This window comes from Hydra vulgaris, chromosome 03, assembly GCF_038396675.1.
Source record: "Hydra vulgaris chromosome 03, alternate assembly HydraT2T_AEP".
NCBI lineage: Eukaryota > Metazoa > Cnidaria > Hydrozoa > Anthoathecata > Hydridae > Hydra > Hydra vulgaris.
The window spans coordinates 28,290,198-28,305,450 of record NC_088922.1 but is presented as its reverse complement, the minus strand read 5'-3'; the positions used below and the strand labels follow the sequence as shown (position 1 = coordinate 28,305,450).

At 31.9% G+C, this 15,253-nt stretch overlaps 2 protein-coding genes across 3 annotated transcripts in view; both read left to right on the top strand.

The window, feature by feature from the left end:
- Positions 1 to 12,105, top strand: part of LOC100205422 (caspase-7) — a 28,709-nt gene extending 16,604 nt beyond the window's left edge. For both annotated transcript variants that reach the window (XM_065792872.1, XM_065792871.1), the window contains one exon: positions 11,489 to 12,105. In XM_065792872.1, coding sequence (XP_065648944.1) covers positions 11,489 to 11,952 — 464 coding nt within the window. In that variant the 3' untranslated portion in view covers positions 11,953 to 12,105. The remainder of the gene's footprint in view (positions 1 to 11,488) is intronic.
- Positions 1,756 to 5,515, top strand: LOC136078066 (uncharacterized). The gene is made up of 3 exons (XM_065792870.1): positions 1,756 to 4,249; positions 4,331 to 4,892; positions 5,138 to 5,515. Exon 1 carries the CDS (start codon positions 2,114 to 2,116, stop codon positions 3,296 to 3,298), a length of 1,185 nt encoding a protein of 394 aa, XP_065648942.1. The 5' UTR covers positions 1,756 to 2,113; the 3' UTR covers positions 3,299 to 4,249; positions 4,331 to 4,892; positions 5,138 to 5,515.
- Positions 12,106 to 15,253: the final 3,148 nt, after the last annotated feature.

Here is a 15,253-nt window from a genome sequence, read left to right as displayed (position 1 = left end):
ACATACGGATATAGAAAACATACGGATATAGAAACTGGAATGCTTTTACATACATTATGTTAGATGTAACACAATGTTTTAATTAAGTAAAACGTTGTGGCTAACGCAACGGCACCGTTGCTTTAATTTTTTTTTAAAGTCACGGAGTGAAGTTTGATTGTTTTATTTTAAGTCACCGCTGTGAATATTATTGGTTGATTTTGAAAGTTTTATATTTGTACATATATCGACTGATTTAGGGGTAGGCGAGGTGGAGCGCACATACATCGATTAAGGGTTATGGTTAGGGCATGCATTCTTTAAATAAAAGAAGAAAAAAAATCAACAAATCAAAAATCAACCAATCAGAAATCACTACCGTCACTTTAAAAAAAAAATTAAAGCAACGGTACCGCGCTAGACACAACGAAAGTAAAATAAACGACTTTGAACAATACAATAAAGATAAAATTATTTTTTTCAAATAAAGATGAAAGTATTCTATGAAAGTATTTTTTGTTAATAATCTGAATAAAATTTATAGTTAAAATTTATTTATAATATTGTTTATAATAAATAAATAATATTTATAATAATCAGGGCCGCCGTGAGGGGGGTCTACTGGGTTGTTTTGTCCCGGGCGCCAGGTCGACAGGGGCGCACGAAGCCGAATATTAATAATTTTTTTTTTTCATGTTTATTTAAAAAAAAGATGAAGTACTGGGAAGCAGCGTGGAAAATAAGAAATCAAAAGCAGCCGGTCAATTTGACCAGCTAAAACACATAATAGACGGTCAATTGCTTTTTTTGGCCGGTCAATTTTTTTTAGTTTAAATTTTCAACTTTGTAATGAAGTGCTTCATAATTGGACTTTTTAAATAAAAAAAGTAATTAATGCTTTAAAACTAAGAAATTAGCATTACTTTCAATTTGAAAGTAATGCCAATTTCTTAGTTTTAAAGCATTAATTACTTTTTTAATTGTATTTAAAACTAATGTTTTGAAAGTTTCAAAACATTAGTTTTAAATAAAGCGATTCTTTTTATATAGCGGAAACTCGCAAATAAAGTATATAGGGTAGGGTGGGGTAATATGGATTGTTGGGGTAATATGGATATATTCAATAAGTTTCCATGGAGTAAGTTATCTATACATAATTCTAAAACTTGAAAATTACCAACAGTTTCTACACATAATTGGCTTCTTTTTTTTTGCGTTAACAATGTTTATATTTGATTTACATAAAGAGTTTATATATAAAACACGTTGTTTTGAAAAAAATATAAAAAACATTATGTTTTAAAATGTTTGTCTGCAGACTTCAGTAATATTACTTATGGAAGTTTAATGATGTATATTCATTAGTTGGACCATGATGTAACAATATGTAGAATTTAATTTATAAGTTCTCTAACCCATATTGATAAATAAACAAAAATCTAAAATGGGGTAAAATGGATATGCAGGTAAAATAATAGTGGGGTAAAATGGATATATATAAAATATATAAAATCCTACTCACGTTATAGTATTTTATTACAAAAACACAAGCTACACGACATTTAAATATACATTTATGCTCACTTTTGCTTTTTAATATAGTATTATACATTTTTCAGTGACATATAATAGTTTTATATGATGCTTCTGAACTATTTACATTAAGATCATAGTTCAAATTTGTTTTCCCTGAATGGCTAGGGTAAAATTTAAACTCCCATTTAAATGTTTTATATTTTGTTTTTGTATTCCTCTTTACTTTATAATTAAATTATAGACTTTATATAACTAAAGTTTGTTATAAAATATTTTAGATAAAATAATAAAACTGAAATAAATTATTATACCTTGTGAATACCAACGCAAGACTATTGGTACATATGATCACAGCAAACTAATGACTGCCATACAGATTGTTAAGGAAGGAGAGTCAGTATACAGTGTATCAAAGTCTTCTGGAATTCCTTATGGAACATTATACAGACGATCCCATGATCAAATTCAAAGGAATGACAAAAGAATTGGAAGCGGTCGTGGGTTTGTTTTAAATAATACTGAGGAAAATCTTCTAGTAGAAGCCTTGATGTACTTAGCTGATTAGGGTTTTCCACAAGATAGAGAAGATATCAAACTGATGGTTAAATCCTATAAAACATTTATTGGCAAAAAAACTCCATTCAAAGATGACAAGCCAGGGAAAGACTGGTGCATGTCTTTTGAAAAACGATGGAATGTAGTCCTTGGTAAAAGAAAACCTGAACGTTTGACAAAAGCAAGAGCTAATGATCTTTCTCTAAAAACATTGACAGATTTTTTTGAGTTATATGAAAAGACATTAAATGATAATAATTTATTTGATAGACCGCATTGCATATTTAATTTAGATGAAACAGGTTTACGTACAGATCCTACAGCAGGAAAAATCTTTGTTCGTAAAACATCAAAAACAGCCTATTACATTGCTCCATCATGTGGTAAATCAATGTATACTGTACTGTTTTGTGGGTCAGCAAATGGACAGTGTCTACCTCCCTTTGTCGTCTACAAAGCCATCCACCTTTATGATGCATGGTGTCATAATGGACCAGAAAATGCAATGTATGGTGTAACAAAATCCGGTTGGATGGAGGACTATATTTTTGAAAGTTGGGTTGACAGGTTTATTATACATGTAAAGGATTATGAAAAGCCTGTGTTGCTGCTATGTGATGGACACAGCAGCCATATAACATATTCTACTGTTAAAAAGGCTCTGGACAATCATATAATTTTACTTTGCTTACCTCCGAACACAAGTCATGCATTACAACCTCTTGATGTTGGTTTTTTTGCTCCATTGAAATCCCATTGGAAGAAAATCCTTAAGGATTGGTTAAGAGAAAGCAGACATAAAAATGTTGACAAGTCTGTATTTCCAACTTTACTAAAAGCTCTTATCAGTAAGATAGATAACAAACTCCTGAAAAGTGGTTTTAATGGTAGTGGTCTTTACTCTGTTGACAAATCAAAACCTATGAAAAAGATAGTGAACATGCAGCCAATGCATGAGGAAGTAGATAAGTTTAACAAAAAAGAAAATGTTGTAAAAAATCTGCAGAGAGCAATCGATTCTGTACTTACACCTAGCCCAAGTCAACCTACACTGACAGCACTTGCAAATTCAAAAAAACGCAGAGCTCGTGTCCAGGCCAAAAAGGGAGAAATTTTAACAGCACAAGATGTTGTCGCAAGGTTACAAGAAGAAGAAAAGAATAAAGCTGAAAAGAAGACTGTATCAGTAAGTAAAAGAAAACTGCTTGACATAACCAATACAGTTTGACTTTTTAAATACGTGAAAAGCAATAAGTGTGATATCAAATCAAATATAATGATTATCCTTATATCAAATATAATGAGTATCCGCATTACCCCACCAGTGGGGTAATTTGGATATATGAAAGGTGTTGTTAAAAGAGAATTAGTATGTTAGTTATTTAAAATATATTTATGTTTTACTCATTGTGATTTTATTGTATACACCCTGAATGTAAAGAAAAATAACAAAAGTTTTTATGGTGGTTTTTAACTAAAAAAAAAAATTATGTTAGAAAAAAATATATCTAAAATTCTATCCGTATTACCCCTCCCCACCCTACTGATGATTAATTTAACAACCCGCTGAAGTAAATGTTTAAAATAACTTTAGTGCACGGAGATTTTCATTCAATTAAAAACGGAGATTTTTTACTTTATTAAAAAAAGAGATTAGATTAAATCCAAGTAGTTTGATATTGATATAAAATATTAAAACAATTTTATTAAATTTATTTCTCTAATTTTTAAAATCTCTCAAATTTGAAACAATTTTGAAACACGTGATATCGATGTGATAGTCTGATAGACCCAATCAAGAAGAAATTCAAACAGTTCTTTGCTTATGAGCGGATGCTGTTTCAAAAAGAATTAAAATATGTTTGGTTTTAAAAAGAAAGATTCTGGTTGTCAAGTAAGAAAGAATGCTGCTCAAAGAACTGCGAATGAGGAAAAGAACAAACGCACTCTTCAAGACTGTGGTATTACAGTTACAAAAAAAGGAGAAGATGAAAGTCCTACTGCTTCAAACTCTTTCCTGCCAAGTCAATCGATTCAAGTAGTAAATAGTTTTCCCCGTGAAAGGATATTTTCCCATTTGATTAATTCAATGTTATATAAATTTTTAACTTATTTTTATAGGTTGGAAGAGCCCCTATCAAAAATCGGAATGGTAGCTGTGAATGAAGAGAATATTTTGGTAAGTTCTACCTCTTTAAAAGAAATGATGTTAATAAACTTTTAAGCTAATAAAATAAGATTTTTTAAAATTTATTCTCAGGTGTTGCCAACAGAAGAACCCATCGCTACCATTCCTTCCAATGATCCTGCTTTGTGGGCAGCACATCTTTCCAAAGTGGAATGAGATTCTGTGCTTCTACAGGGGCTTCCTCGAAATCCTTCAGCTTTCCCGAAAGATTCTAATAAGTTGAAGGTTCCTGAATCAATTTTCTACGAAACTTCTCTCAACGGGGAGAAGACAAGCCGAGATTGGCTGGTCTGGAGTGTATCTAAGAAATCATTTACTTGCTTTCCGTGTTCTCTGTTTGGAAGCAAACAATCTTTTGGGATCGGACACCAGTCGCACCTTTTAAGATGGAATGATGGAATAAGCTGAAACTGGCACAAGCTACCTGAGAAAGTCAAAAGCCACCAGAATAACGCCCAGCATCGAAACTTTTACATAGAATGGAAAACGGCGCTAGAAAGCTTAGAAAATCAAAGCGGAATAGATGCAGCTCTTGAAAACTCGATAAGAAATGAAGCAGCCAGGTGGCGTGAAATTCTACGATGCATCTTAGATGTTACTCTTTTTTTACCGTCACGAAACCTTAGTTTCAGAGGTAAATCTATTTACAATTATTCTATTGTGATACCGACTATCTTTAAATCTATTTAGCTTATATTTATAAGATTAACTAGATATTTTGGAAATCATTAAATAAAACAAATCCTTCTTTATTCTTTTAAATAAATATGTTATAATATTCATAAATCATAATATAAAATCATCATAGAATCATCATAAAATAAAACAAATGCTTCTTTATTGTTTTAAATAAATCTGTCTTATTATTATAATTTTTAGGTTCATCAAAAATGATTGGAGAAGACGACAATGGCAACTTTCTAGCTACCCTAGAGCTCTTGGCCAAGCACAACAAGACTCTCCAACTACACTTAGAAGAAGTTTCCCGCTGCCAACAAGAAGGTAACAAAATGAATGCCCATTACTTGGGCTGGAGCACTCAAAATGAATTCATCAAAGAGTGCGGAGGAATTGTTTACGGTGCCATCATCAACGAAGCTCATATGGCCATCTACTATTCCATTCTTGTGGACGGGACTCCGGACGTCTCTCACACCGAGCAAATCACCTTTGTTCTCCGCTTTGTATACTTTGGTATTGACAAAAGATGGACCGTGAAGGAGCGCTTTCTGAGGGTCGAGAATCTTGAAAAAAAGATAGGTGCTGACATTGCCAAGCTTATTATGGACGTCTTAGAATAAAATGGAATCGATCTCAAAAACTGCAGATGTCAAGGATATGACAATGGAGCGAACATGTCCCGTATATACAAAGGAGTACAGGCGGTTATACTGCAAAAAAATCCTCAAGCTCTCTATATGCCATGCAGCGCTCATAGTCTCAACCTTGCTGGTGTTCATTCTGCTGAATCTTTGGTTGAAGTCAAGAACTACTTTGGCCGAGTCCAGTCACTTTACAATCTTTTCAGTGGAAGCCCTAGTCGATGGAAAGTCTTGATTGAAACCACTGGTTTGTCCCTTCATCAAACGTCGCAAACCAGATGGAGTGCGCGAATCGAGGCCGTGAAGCCGTTAGTCAAGCGATCCAGGGAAATCCTCGAATCTTTGAAAAAGATCTTGATACTCTTATTCAGCAGGTCAGCGATAGATTCCAAGCTGCTGAGAAAACGACGAATATGTTTTCGTTCTTGTGGTCATTGAAATCTCTTGTTATGTCAAATGAAGAAGAATCAGAAGAAAGTGTTGAAGCACCTATCCAATTGGAGGAGAAATGCAAGGTCTTGACACAAATCTACGCGACCGATGTTGAGGAAGAGAAACTTATTGAAGAGGTCCGCCACCTCGATGCTCTGAAGCGATCCAATCTTTTTGGTCCAAAAGAATCTCTCACTTCCATGACATTATTGAATGGAATATACCAGAAAGGTCTTCAGCCGCTCTTCGAATCAGTCTGCATTTTGCTGCGCATCTTCAACACCATCCCTGTTTCTGTTGCGGAAGGCGAGAGATCTTTTAGTAAGCTTGCTCTAGTTAAGACAGCTTTAAGGTCTACAATGAGCCAAGAACGACTCACGAATCTTCTGGTTATTTCCATTGAGCATGATCTTGCTAAAAAGTTGTGCTACGGTGAAGTGATTTCCAAATTCGCCATGAGTAAAGCTCGAAAGATCAATTTCCTCTGAAGTTGAGACAACAATAGCTGTTGTATTCTAGACAAATTTTTGCTCTTAACATCCAATAGTGTTTAATGATTATCTTTGGTCTGTTTCTACCATGTTCTAGTGTCGACTTTATCATTTTATGTATGAGTGTATAACCAAGTCAAAAGACCATTGCAATTATCTAGAAATAAACTGTTCAAATATTCATTAATTAAAATTAAAAAATTCTATACTCTTTTATCCTCTTTGATTTGTTATCAAATGGCTTATTATATGTATTGAATTATGGATCATTAGATCATAATTCAGTAGGGCGCTCGGGAAATTTTGACCCTGGGCGCCGCAAAGGCTCACGGCGGGCCTGATAATAATTATTCATAATATTTTTTAATATTATTTTCACAAAATATAAACTATTAAAAATAATATCAAAATTAAAAATGGTAGGGTAGATACGGTCTAGACACGGCTAACTTTTTTTTTTTTTGTTGTGAAACTTTTTAGCATATCTTCTTTTCTTTTCTTTTTTTATGAAAATATTTGAACCCTAGGTATAAAGTGGTGCAAATATAACATATAAAGCAGCCGTAGCGCAGTAGTTCTGGCTCAGAACCAAGAGTTTGACGGTGGTTTGACGCCGGCTATTGCCCAATAAGCGACATTGGTAAGCTTCCTGGTTAAAAGCTCCTCTGCGGTGATCTGCGATAAGACTAATAGCAACTTAATAACCAAAAAAAAAAGGAAAAAGAAATTTAACTATATATAGACTGAAATTAGATCAAAATTGAAAATTTACTTTTGTTAAACCTTACATTATTTATACTACAAAACTCTAAATTCAAGAAAAACAAATAAAAAACAAGTTATTTATTTAATAGCTTAAATTTATGTAGCCCATGTTTGTTTTTTGTCAGTTTATTTAACTGTCCATATTTGCTTTTTATTTTCAAAAAATTTCAAAGCATAAAATTTTGCATAACAATATAAAAAACTACTTCATTATAAATAAATTTGTTTAGAATATGTTTTTTCATATAGCCAACACTTGGGTTGGGCCAACTCTTGGGCCAACCCTATTGTCATCTTTAGAGTAAAAATATTTTTTTTTGAATCATTTGTAATGAGTAGGGGAGATGGGGGCGCATTGATCGCCGGGGCAGTATGATCTTTTGGCTTTTACTCGTTCATTTTTGCCTTACTAGAAGTGAGGTTGCAATTTAATTAACCATTATGCTTCCCTAATTGATTATTCGTAATATTTTTTCATAAGGTTATCAGCGTCAAAAAAAATAAAGAAAATATTGTTTTTCGTCATAAAAAGTGATTTTTTTAAATCGTACTATAATTCAAATATATTTTTATTTAGATGTCTGTATGGGTTAACAACAATTTTATTTTAAATTTGTAAGTGTTAGGTGTATAATATAATATATAATTTTTATTTGGCTGCAATTTATACAGTAGATATTACTATCAATATGTTACCTATACCTATTGGGGTACATTGATCTTTGACTATGCAAGGCCCATTGATCGGAGGATCAAAGTGCCCCATAGAAGACAAAGTGCCCCATGTTTTTGTTTATAAGCAATACAGTTAAACGAATGGAATTGTATTTATAATTTAAAAAAAAACTATATATAAACAAACAATAGCTTTTAGCATTTCATTTTTTAAATCTACTTATGTTATAAGCTAGTAATAATAATACTATTATTTTATAATATCAAAAGAATAATATTTAACATAATAATTAAAAAATATTTAACATAATATTATTATGTTAAATATTAGCATTTATTAAAAACATATGTTTTTATTGATATATTTTTTTACAGATCTTAAAATGGTTAGAAATAGAATTAAAAAAACAAATAAAGTTGCTATACCAAGTGAAACAATGAAAGTAGCTGTTAATAAAGTTTTAGAAGGAACACAACTGAATGTTGTAGCTCGTCAGTTTAACATAGATAGAATGACTTTAAAAAGATATTGTCGTAAAAAGAGGCTTAATCCAAATGAAGCTTTCAAGCCTAACTACAACAAAGACAAGTTTTTACAGCAGAAGATGAAAAAAGTTTATCAAGTTATTTACTAATTGCATCAAAAATGAACTATGGCCTTTCAACTAGGCCAACGCGATTATTGGCATATGAATTTGCTTTAAAAAACAATAAGATATGCCCATCATCATGGATCAAAAATAAAATTGCAGGCATTGATTGGTTGCAAGGTTTTATGAAAAGACAACCAGAGTTGTCTCTACGAACACCTGAAGCAACGAGCTTCGCTCGATCAACAACTTTTAACAAACACACTGTAAGAGAGTTTTTTCAAAATCTTAAAACGGTAAGAAATCGATATAAATATAATCCTAACTGTATATATAATGTTGATGAAACTGGTTTAACAACCGTTCAAAAGCCGGTAAAGGTTTTAGCTGGTAGAGGAAGCAAACAAGTTGGAAGAATCACATCTGCAGAACGAGGAACATTGGTAACTGCATGTTGTGCCTCTAATGCTATTGGAAATTCCATTTCTCCATTATTTATTTTTCCTAGGGTAAAGTTTCACGATTACATGATTAAGGAAGGACCTCCTGGATGTGTGGGATTTGCAAATCCTTCTGGTTGGATGAACTCAAAAATTTTCATAGAATGGATTAAACATTTTGTTAAATATTCAAACTGTTCTCAGGAATCTCCAGTTTTGTTACTTCTCGACAGTCATGAAAGTCATATTTCTGTTAAAGGCTTGGAGCTTGCAATTCAACACGGAATTACAATGATAAGTTTTCCTCCCCATTGCAGCCATAAATTGCAGCCATTAGATAGAACTGTTTTTGGACCATTGAAAAGGTTTTACAATTCTGCATGTGATAATTGGATGGTTTCAAACCCAAGACCAATGACCATTTATGATATTGTTTCAATAGTTCGAGAACCGTATACAAAAGCTTTCTCACCATCTAATATACAGACAGGATTTAGAGTAGCTGGCATTGAGCCATTCAATTCTGAAATTTTCAAAGATGACGAATATTTACCATCATCAGTTACAGATAGAGCTGCTCCAGATACAGTTACTATCACTCCTGTCAACAACATGGAATCTGAAATGATACCAGCACATGTTAATCACATAGAGTCTGAAATAACTATAGTAAATATTGAAACAAGTATTTTAAACAAAGTGTCAACAAGTGTTGCTTCTATAATCTCACCTGAGGTTTTAAAACCTTACCCAAAAGCATCTGCCAGAAAAAAAAATGTTAAAAGTAGGCAGTTAAAAACAAGGATCTTGACTGATACTCCTGTCAGAAATGAAATTCGTTTGTCAAAAGAAAAGAAAATTTTGAAGCAAACCAAAAATCAACAAAAAGTCTCCACAAAAGATAAGAAAGAAACTAAGAATTACTTGCTTAGGAATAAAAAACAATGTAAACCAAAAGCTGCTTCACAACTTGACTTTCACAAATGATGAAATATTCTTAATCAAAATATTGTACTTTTAACAAGTTTTGTAAACTTAAAAGTTGTATTCTTATTTCAGTCTTTATATTTCAGTTCTTATAAATTTCAAGTTGTTGTAAAGTTTTAAACGTATATAAAGCGGGTAGCTTATAGCTGCTGTGATTTATACATTTTTTAATTAAAAATTAGACTAGTGGGTTTAACTGCTATATTTAAAAAATAATTAAAAAATTTAGATGTATTATATGTTATACAATATTACCCTTTGACTAAATTATTTACAAGATTTAGTTATAGAAGTGTTAAACGTTTAGATGATATTACGCATATAAGATCAATGTGCCCCAAGTCGGAGATCATAGTACCCCATAGTTTGGGGTACATTGATCTTTTGAGAGGGTTGTTTAAAAGTTAAAATTACTCATGTTTATCATTTTTTTTAAATCAAAATATTTATATATTCCAAAAGCCAGATAGTTCTACATGTGTTTCGTAGTTAATAAGTTTTTACATCTCTTTCAGGTTCTGCGCAATTTTCAAAACACTGCTACGGCGATCAATGCGCCCCCATCTCCCCTACTAAAATTTTTCTTAAACTATAAGCTTTAAACTTAATATTTTGCTTGTTTTGATACATCAATCATCAATTAAATTGACCACTCATCCGTCTCTAACTCTATTACCTGTTGGCTGTCCATCTTTATTTTCCTCTTTCTTTAACTGCCCATTTTATCTGAATTATCTATTGGCTGTTTATTTTTATTTTTATCAACCATCAAATGTTCGTTTCAATCTTCATCTCTATCATCTTTTATCTGTCCATCTCTATCATCCCTCAATCGTTTTTTTTTATTTTCATCAACTGTCCATCTCTAGAATTCCTCAATTGTGCTAAATGAGGCAAAGATTCTCGATGTATGTACTCAAGTTTATTGTAGCAGGCTATTTCAGTATGATGTCAGACATGTTTATTATTGATTTGTTCTTAACGTCTTTTTATATAAAAGAACCTTAAAAGCGCAAAGAAAAAACGATATAAAACACAGCCTAGTAAGATTGAAATGAATGTTGCCTATAATCGGTTGAAAATTAATTTATTTAAAACCAATTGAAAATTAAAATCTATAAAATCAGTCGAAAAATAAATCTGTCGAAAAAAAAATATCATAAATTATTCGAAAATAAAAAATGCTATAATCGGTTGTAAACAATTTAGGCTTCAGGAGAACATCTGAAAATTAGTTCCACTTTTTAGTAGATGTTCTTTTTGTAGAGATAATTAGCTGATCAAGTTTTTTGTAGATCTAACTATCTGACACAAGTCCTTTCATAACTTCTCGAAATTTGGGGTAAAAAAAACATAAATTTTCTTTTTTGCCGTCAGAAAATGAAAGTATAAATACTTTTATTTTCTGACGGCAGATGGACATCTTTGGGTGGTATATTTATTAATTATCAGTCATTTTGGATCCGGGAGATTTTGAGAGTTATAACTTTAAAATAGAATATACATTTTTATTTTCTTGTATTTTTAGATTATGATTGTATTGTTGTGCTTATATCAAGCATCGGAGACGAAAGCTCTATCAATTGCAACGATCGCTTAATTGATTTGAATGAGATTATTGACTTATTTAACGGGAAAATGAGTAAAATTTCAATTCAAATACCAAAGATTTTTTTTATACAAACTTGTACTGGAGATGAGTGTGACAATGTAAATTTTAATTCAAAAACGACTTCAAATATTGATATTGTTAAAACTTTACCTTCTGATGCAAACGTACTTGTGGCATATTCAACCACTAGTTGTAAACAGAACTCATGGTTTATAGAATGTCTTTTAGCAGTATTCAAAGAGTATTCAAAAAAAGAAGATTTATTGACAATGCTTACTCGAGTCAACCGTGAAATGTATAGTATGTATATGTATGATGAAGACGAAAAGATGATTTCGTCACAAATAAGCCAACTAACTTACAAAGTATTCATAAATTAAAACCTCCCACTTACAGAAAATGGAATCATATTTGCATATTAACATTTTAAAGCTAAATAAGTAATAAATAATCCGAATTTTTACTTTTACTTGCAAAACATGTAAGAAATTTTCAGAAATTTTTTTTACTTTTTAATTTTTATGATTTTGAAACTTGTGTTATTATTTGTTGTTGTACTGAAAAATGATTTTTTACATTAGGATGCGTTTTTGCCACGGTTGATACGCTCTTAGGATGCGCTCTTGCCTCGGTTGATACGCTCTTAGGATGCGCTCTTGCCACATGTTGCTTTACGTGAGTCGTATTGTAAAACGGCTTTAATTTATTAATATATTATAATAGTATTATTATACAAATATGCGATAAACACAAAGAAGAGATCGTAGATCGCATCTAGTAGTAGAAGAGTTGCTCGAGTGCGTTGTTGTTTTATAGGTTACTTCAAGAGGCTTCGATAGACACGCTACTTATACAAATTCCCAAGGGGGACATTAATAGTTTTATACAATCAGCCAATCCAAACGATTTACGTTTATAACAATTTGATTAGTGCAACACTCCCGCCACCAACAGTAGTCACGAATAGCTGAATGCTATTTTCATTCACAGACGAAAATTCGACAGAATTAAATTTATTTTCTTCCAGTAAACACAATTTATTAACTGGACGATTCAAATACATAATTTTTTCAGCGGAAACACATCGTACATTTGATGCACGCACTTGTCCGTCAGTTTTTTATTAATAATGTTTCTGAGCTTATTCTTTTGCCAAACACGAGATGATTAGGAAATAACGGTTCGTCTCCCGGTTCTTCATACGAAAATGTTAACGGACGATTATTCGTAACGACTTCAATTTCCGCAAGAATTGTGAGTACTTCTTCGTAAGATAATCTTGCAGTTTTCAATATTCTGTTTTCAATTTCAGTTTTCTGAGAATTCTCTTGACTGAACGTACCATACGTTCAGTCAAGAGAATTCTTGCGGAGCGGCTGCAACATTGAAGTGCCATAAAATGCCTTTTGAGGATGCAAATTGTTGTGTTTCATCAGCTGTAAAACACGATCCATTATCGCTAATGATTTCATAGGGTGCGCCAAAATTGCTAATGAGTCTATGCAACCCTTGAATACACGCCAAAGCTGAACAATCAGGAACTAAATCTTAATGTATAAAACGTGTGCTAGCTCAAGAAGCTAAAAGTATCCAACACTTAAATATTTCTCCTTCAGAATATATATTTTTCACAAATAATTGTCCACAGTAATCAATCCCTGTGTACTTAAAAACATAATCATCGTTTACTCTACTTAAAGGTAACGGAGGAACATCAGAATATCTATAAGTTTTGCCTTCGTACCTTAAAACATTTTTTAATTAATTTTTGAACTAAATTTCTAACTTTTGGAATCCAAAGTTCCATTCTTAATTGGTTTAGCGTTTCTTTTACGCCGTTGTGTTTAAAACTTACATGACAATGTAAAATAATTAATTCAGTAAAAAGACTTTCCTTTGGAAGAAATATTGGAAATTTAAGATTGTAACTAATCGGAGCATTTTTTTTTTTTTGTAGTTATTTTAGGTGCTCCCAGAAGTCCTTACGATCTTATCACAGAGCACCGCGGGAGAGCATTTAACAGAAAGTTCATGCCTCCTTCCGTACCAATGTCGCTTGTGGGGCTAGAGCTGGCGTCGAACCTAGGACCTCTGGGTTCTGAGCCAGAACTCTAACCACTGCGCCACGGCTGCTCATTTCCCAATCGTCCCCTACATCTTATTAATCCTTCGCTATCATAGAAAAATCCTAAATCATTTTTTAGTTGTTTATAATTCTTACAACTATGTATATTTTGCTAGATAAATTTAATCCAAATTATTTTAGCGTTTTTTAATTCAAAAGAAGAAAGTAAAAGATTGTCTTTTTCGTACTTGCTTATTTCGTACTTTATATTCGTAAGATACGAATTTTAGAATAAAAGCTGTAACTCGTATTAAACGGGAATATGAATTAAAATAAGTTATATCAATAAATTTTAAATCTATGAACGATTCATTAGTTATCGGTAATATTTTTGTTTCCTCTGGAGGGTTTTTAAATTTATTTTGATCAAAGGAAAGCCAAATCTCTGGAGTATAAAGAAATTTGGGTCTATTGAACCATAACTGATTATTAGTTAAATTTTCAATACTATCACCTCGTGATATAATATTTTTTTATTTTTATTTTTTTATTTAGGTGCCCTAAGAAGTCCTTACGGTCTTGTCACAGAGCACCGCGGAAGTGCATTTAACCAGGAAGTTCACGCCTCCTTCCTTACCGTGACGCGAAAATATGTCCAGAGCTCGTTTCGAACCTTGATCTCCTGCTTAAAAAGCAAGCGCTCTAACCACTGCGCCACGGCCGCTATATCCGCAGGATTACTTAAGTTTTTCGAGACGGTTTTGAATAAATGTTTCATAAATTTTATTAGAATTTTTTATCCAATATAAGCAATTATAAGAATCTGAAATTAATTTAACTTTAAAAATAAGAATGATTGATGAAAGTTTCTTAACTACTTTTGAAATAAGTGTTGCAAGCAGTAAGCAACTTTTTAATTCTAATTGAGGTATTGTACATATACTTAGCGAGGCTATACTAGATTTTGAAGTAACAAGAGAGGAACACTGTTCGATCTCAGGCATTTTAAACTAGCATCACTAAAACCATAAAGTTCATATCGCGTGCAACTTGCACTCGATTTCGAAAAAAAGTAACATCTAGCTACATAAATCGGCTGAACAGAACCTAAACCTTATAAATATCTTGCCATACTTTTAATAAATCTTTATTAATTTTACAATCCCATCCAATTTTAGATAAACAAATTTGTTGAAATAAAATTTTTAAACGCACAATTTATTAGTCCCAAAGGATCGAAAAACCTTGCTGTAAAGCACGTCTCTTTTTGGAAATCTTAAATAATTCAAAAAACATAAAAATAAATAAATCTAATTTTTTGTTCCATGTTAAAACCTAACACTTTAGTAATATTTTGACTCTGAAAATTCGTTTCATTTATTAACTTTATCTAACTCATAAATTAAAACCAGCTTCACCTAGCCGGGAACGACATTTTTCATAAAACTTAAAACATTCTATTACAGAATCAGAGCAAAAACTCAAATCGTCAATATGAATAGAATTTAGTAATCAACTTACAAATAGTGGATATGAACTTAAATAACGCTCCGCATGGCTAATTAAAGTTGCTGAAAAAAGAAAAGGAGAAGAAGTGACTCCAAATAAAACTCGAC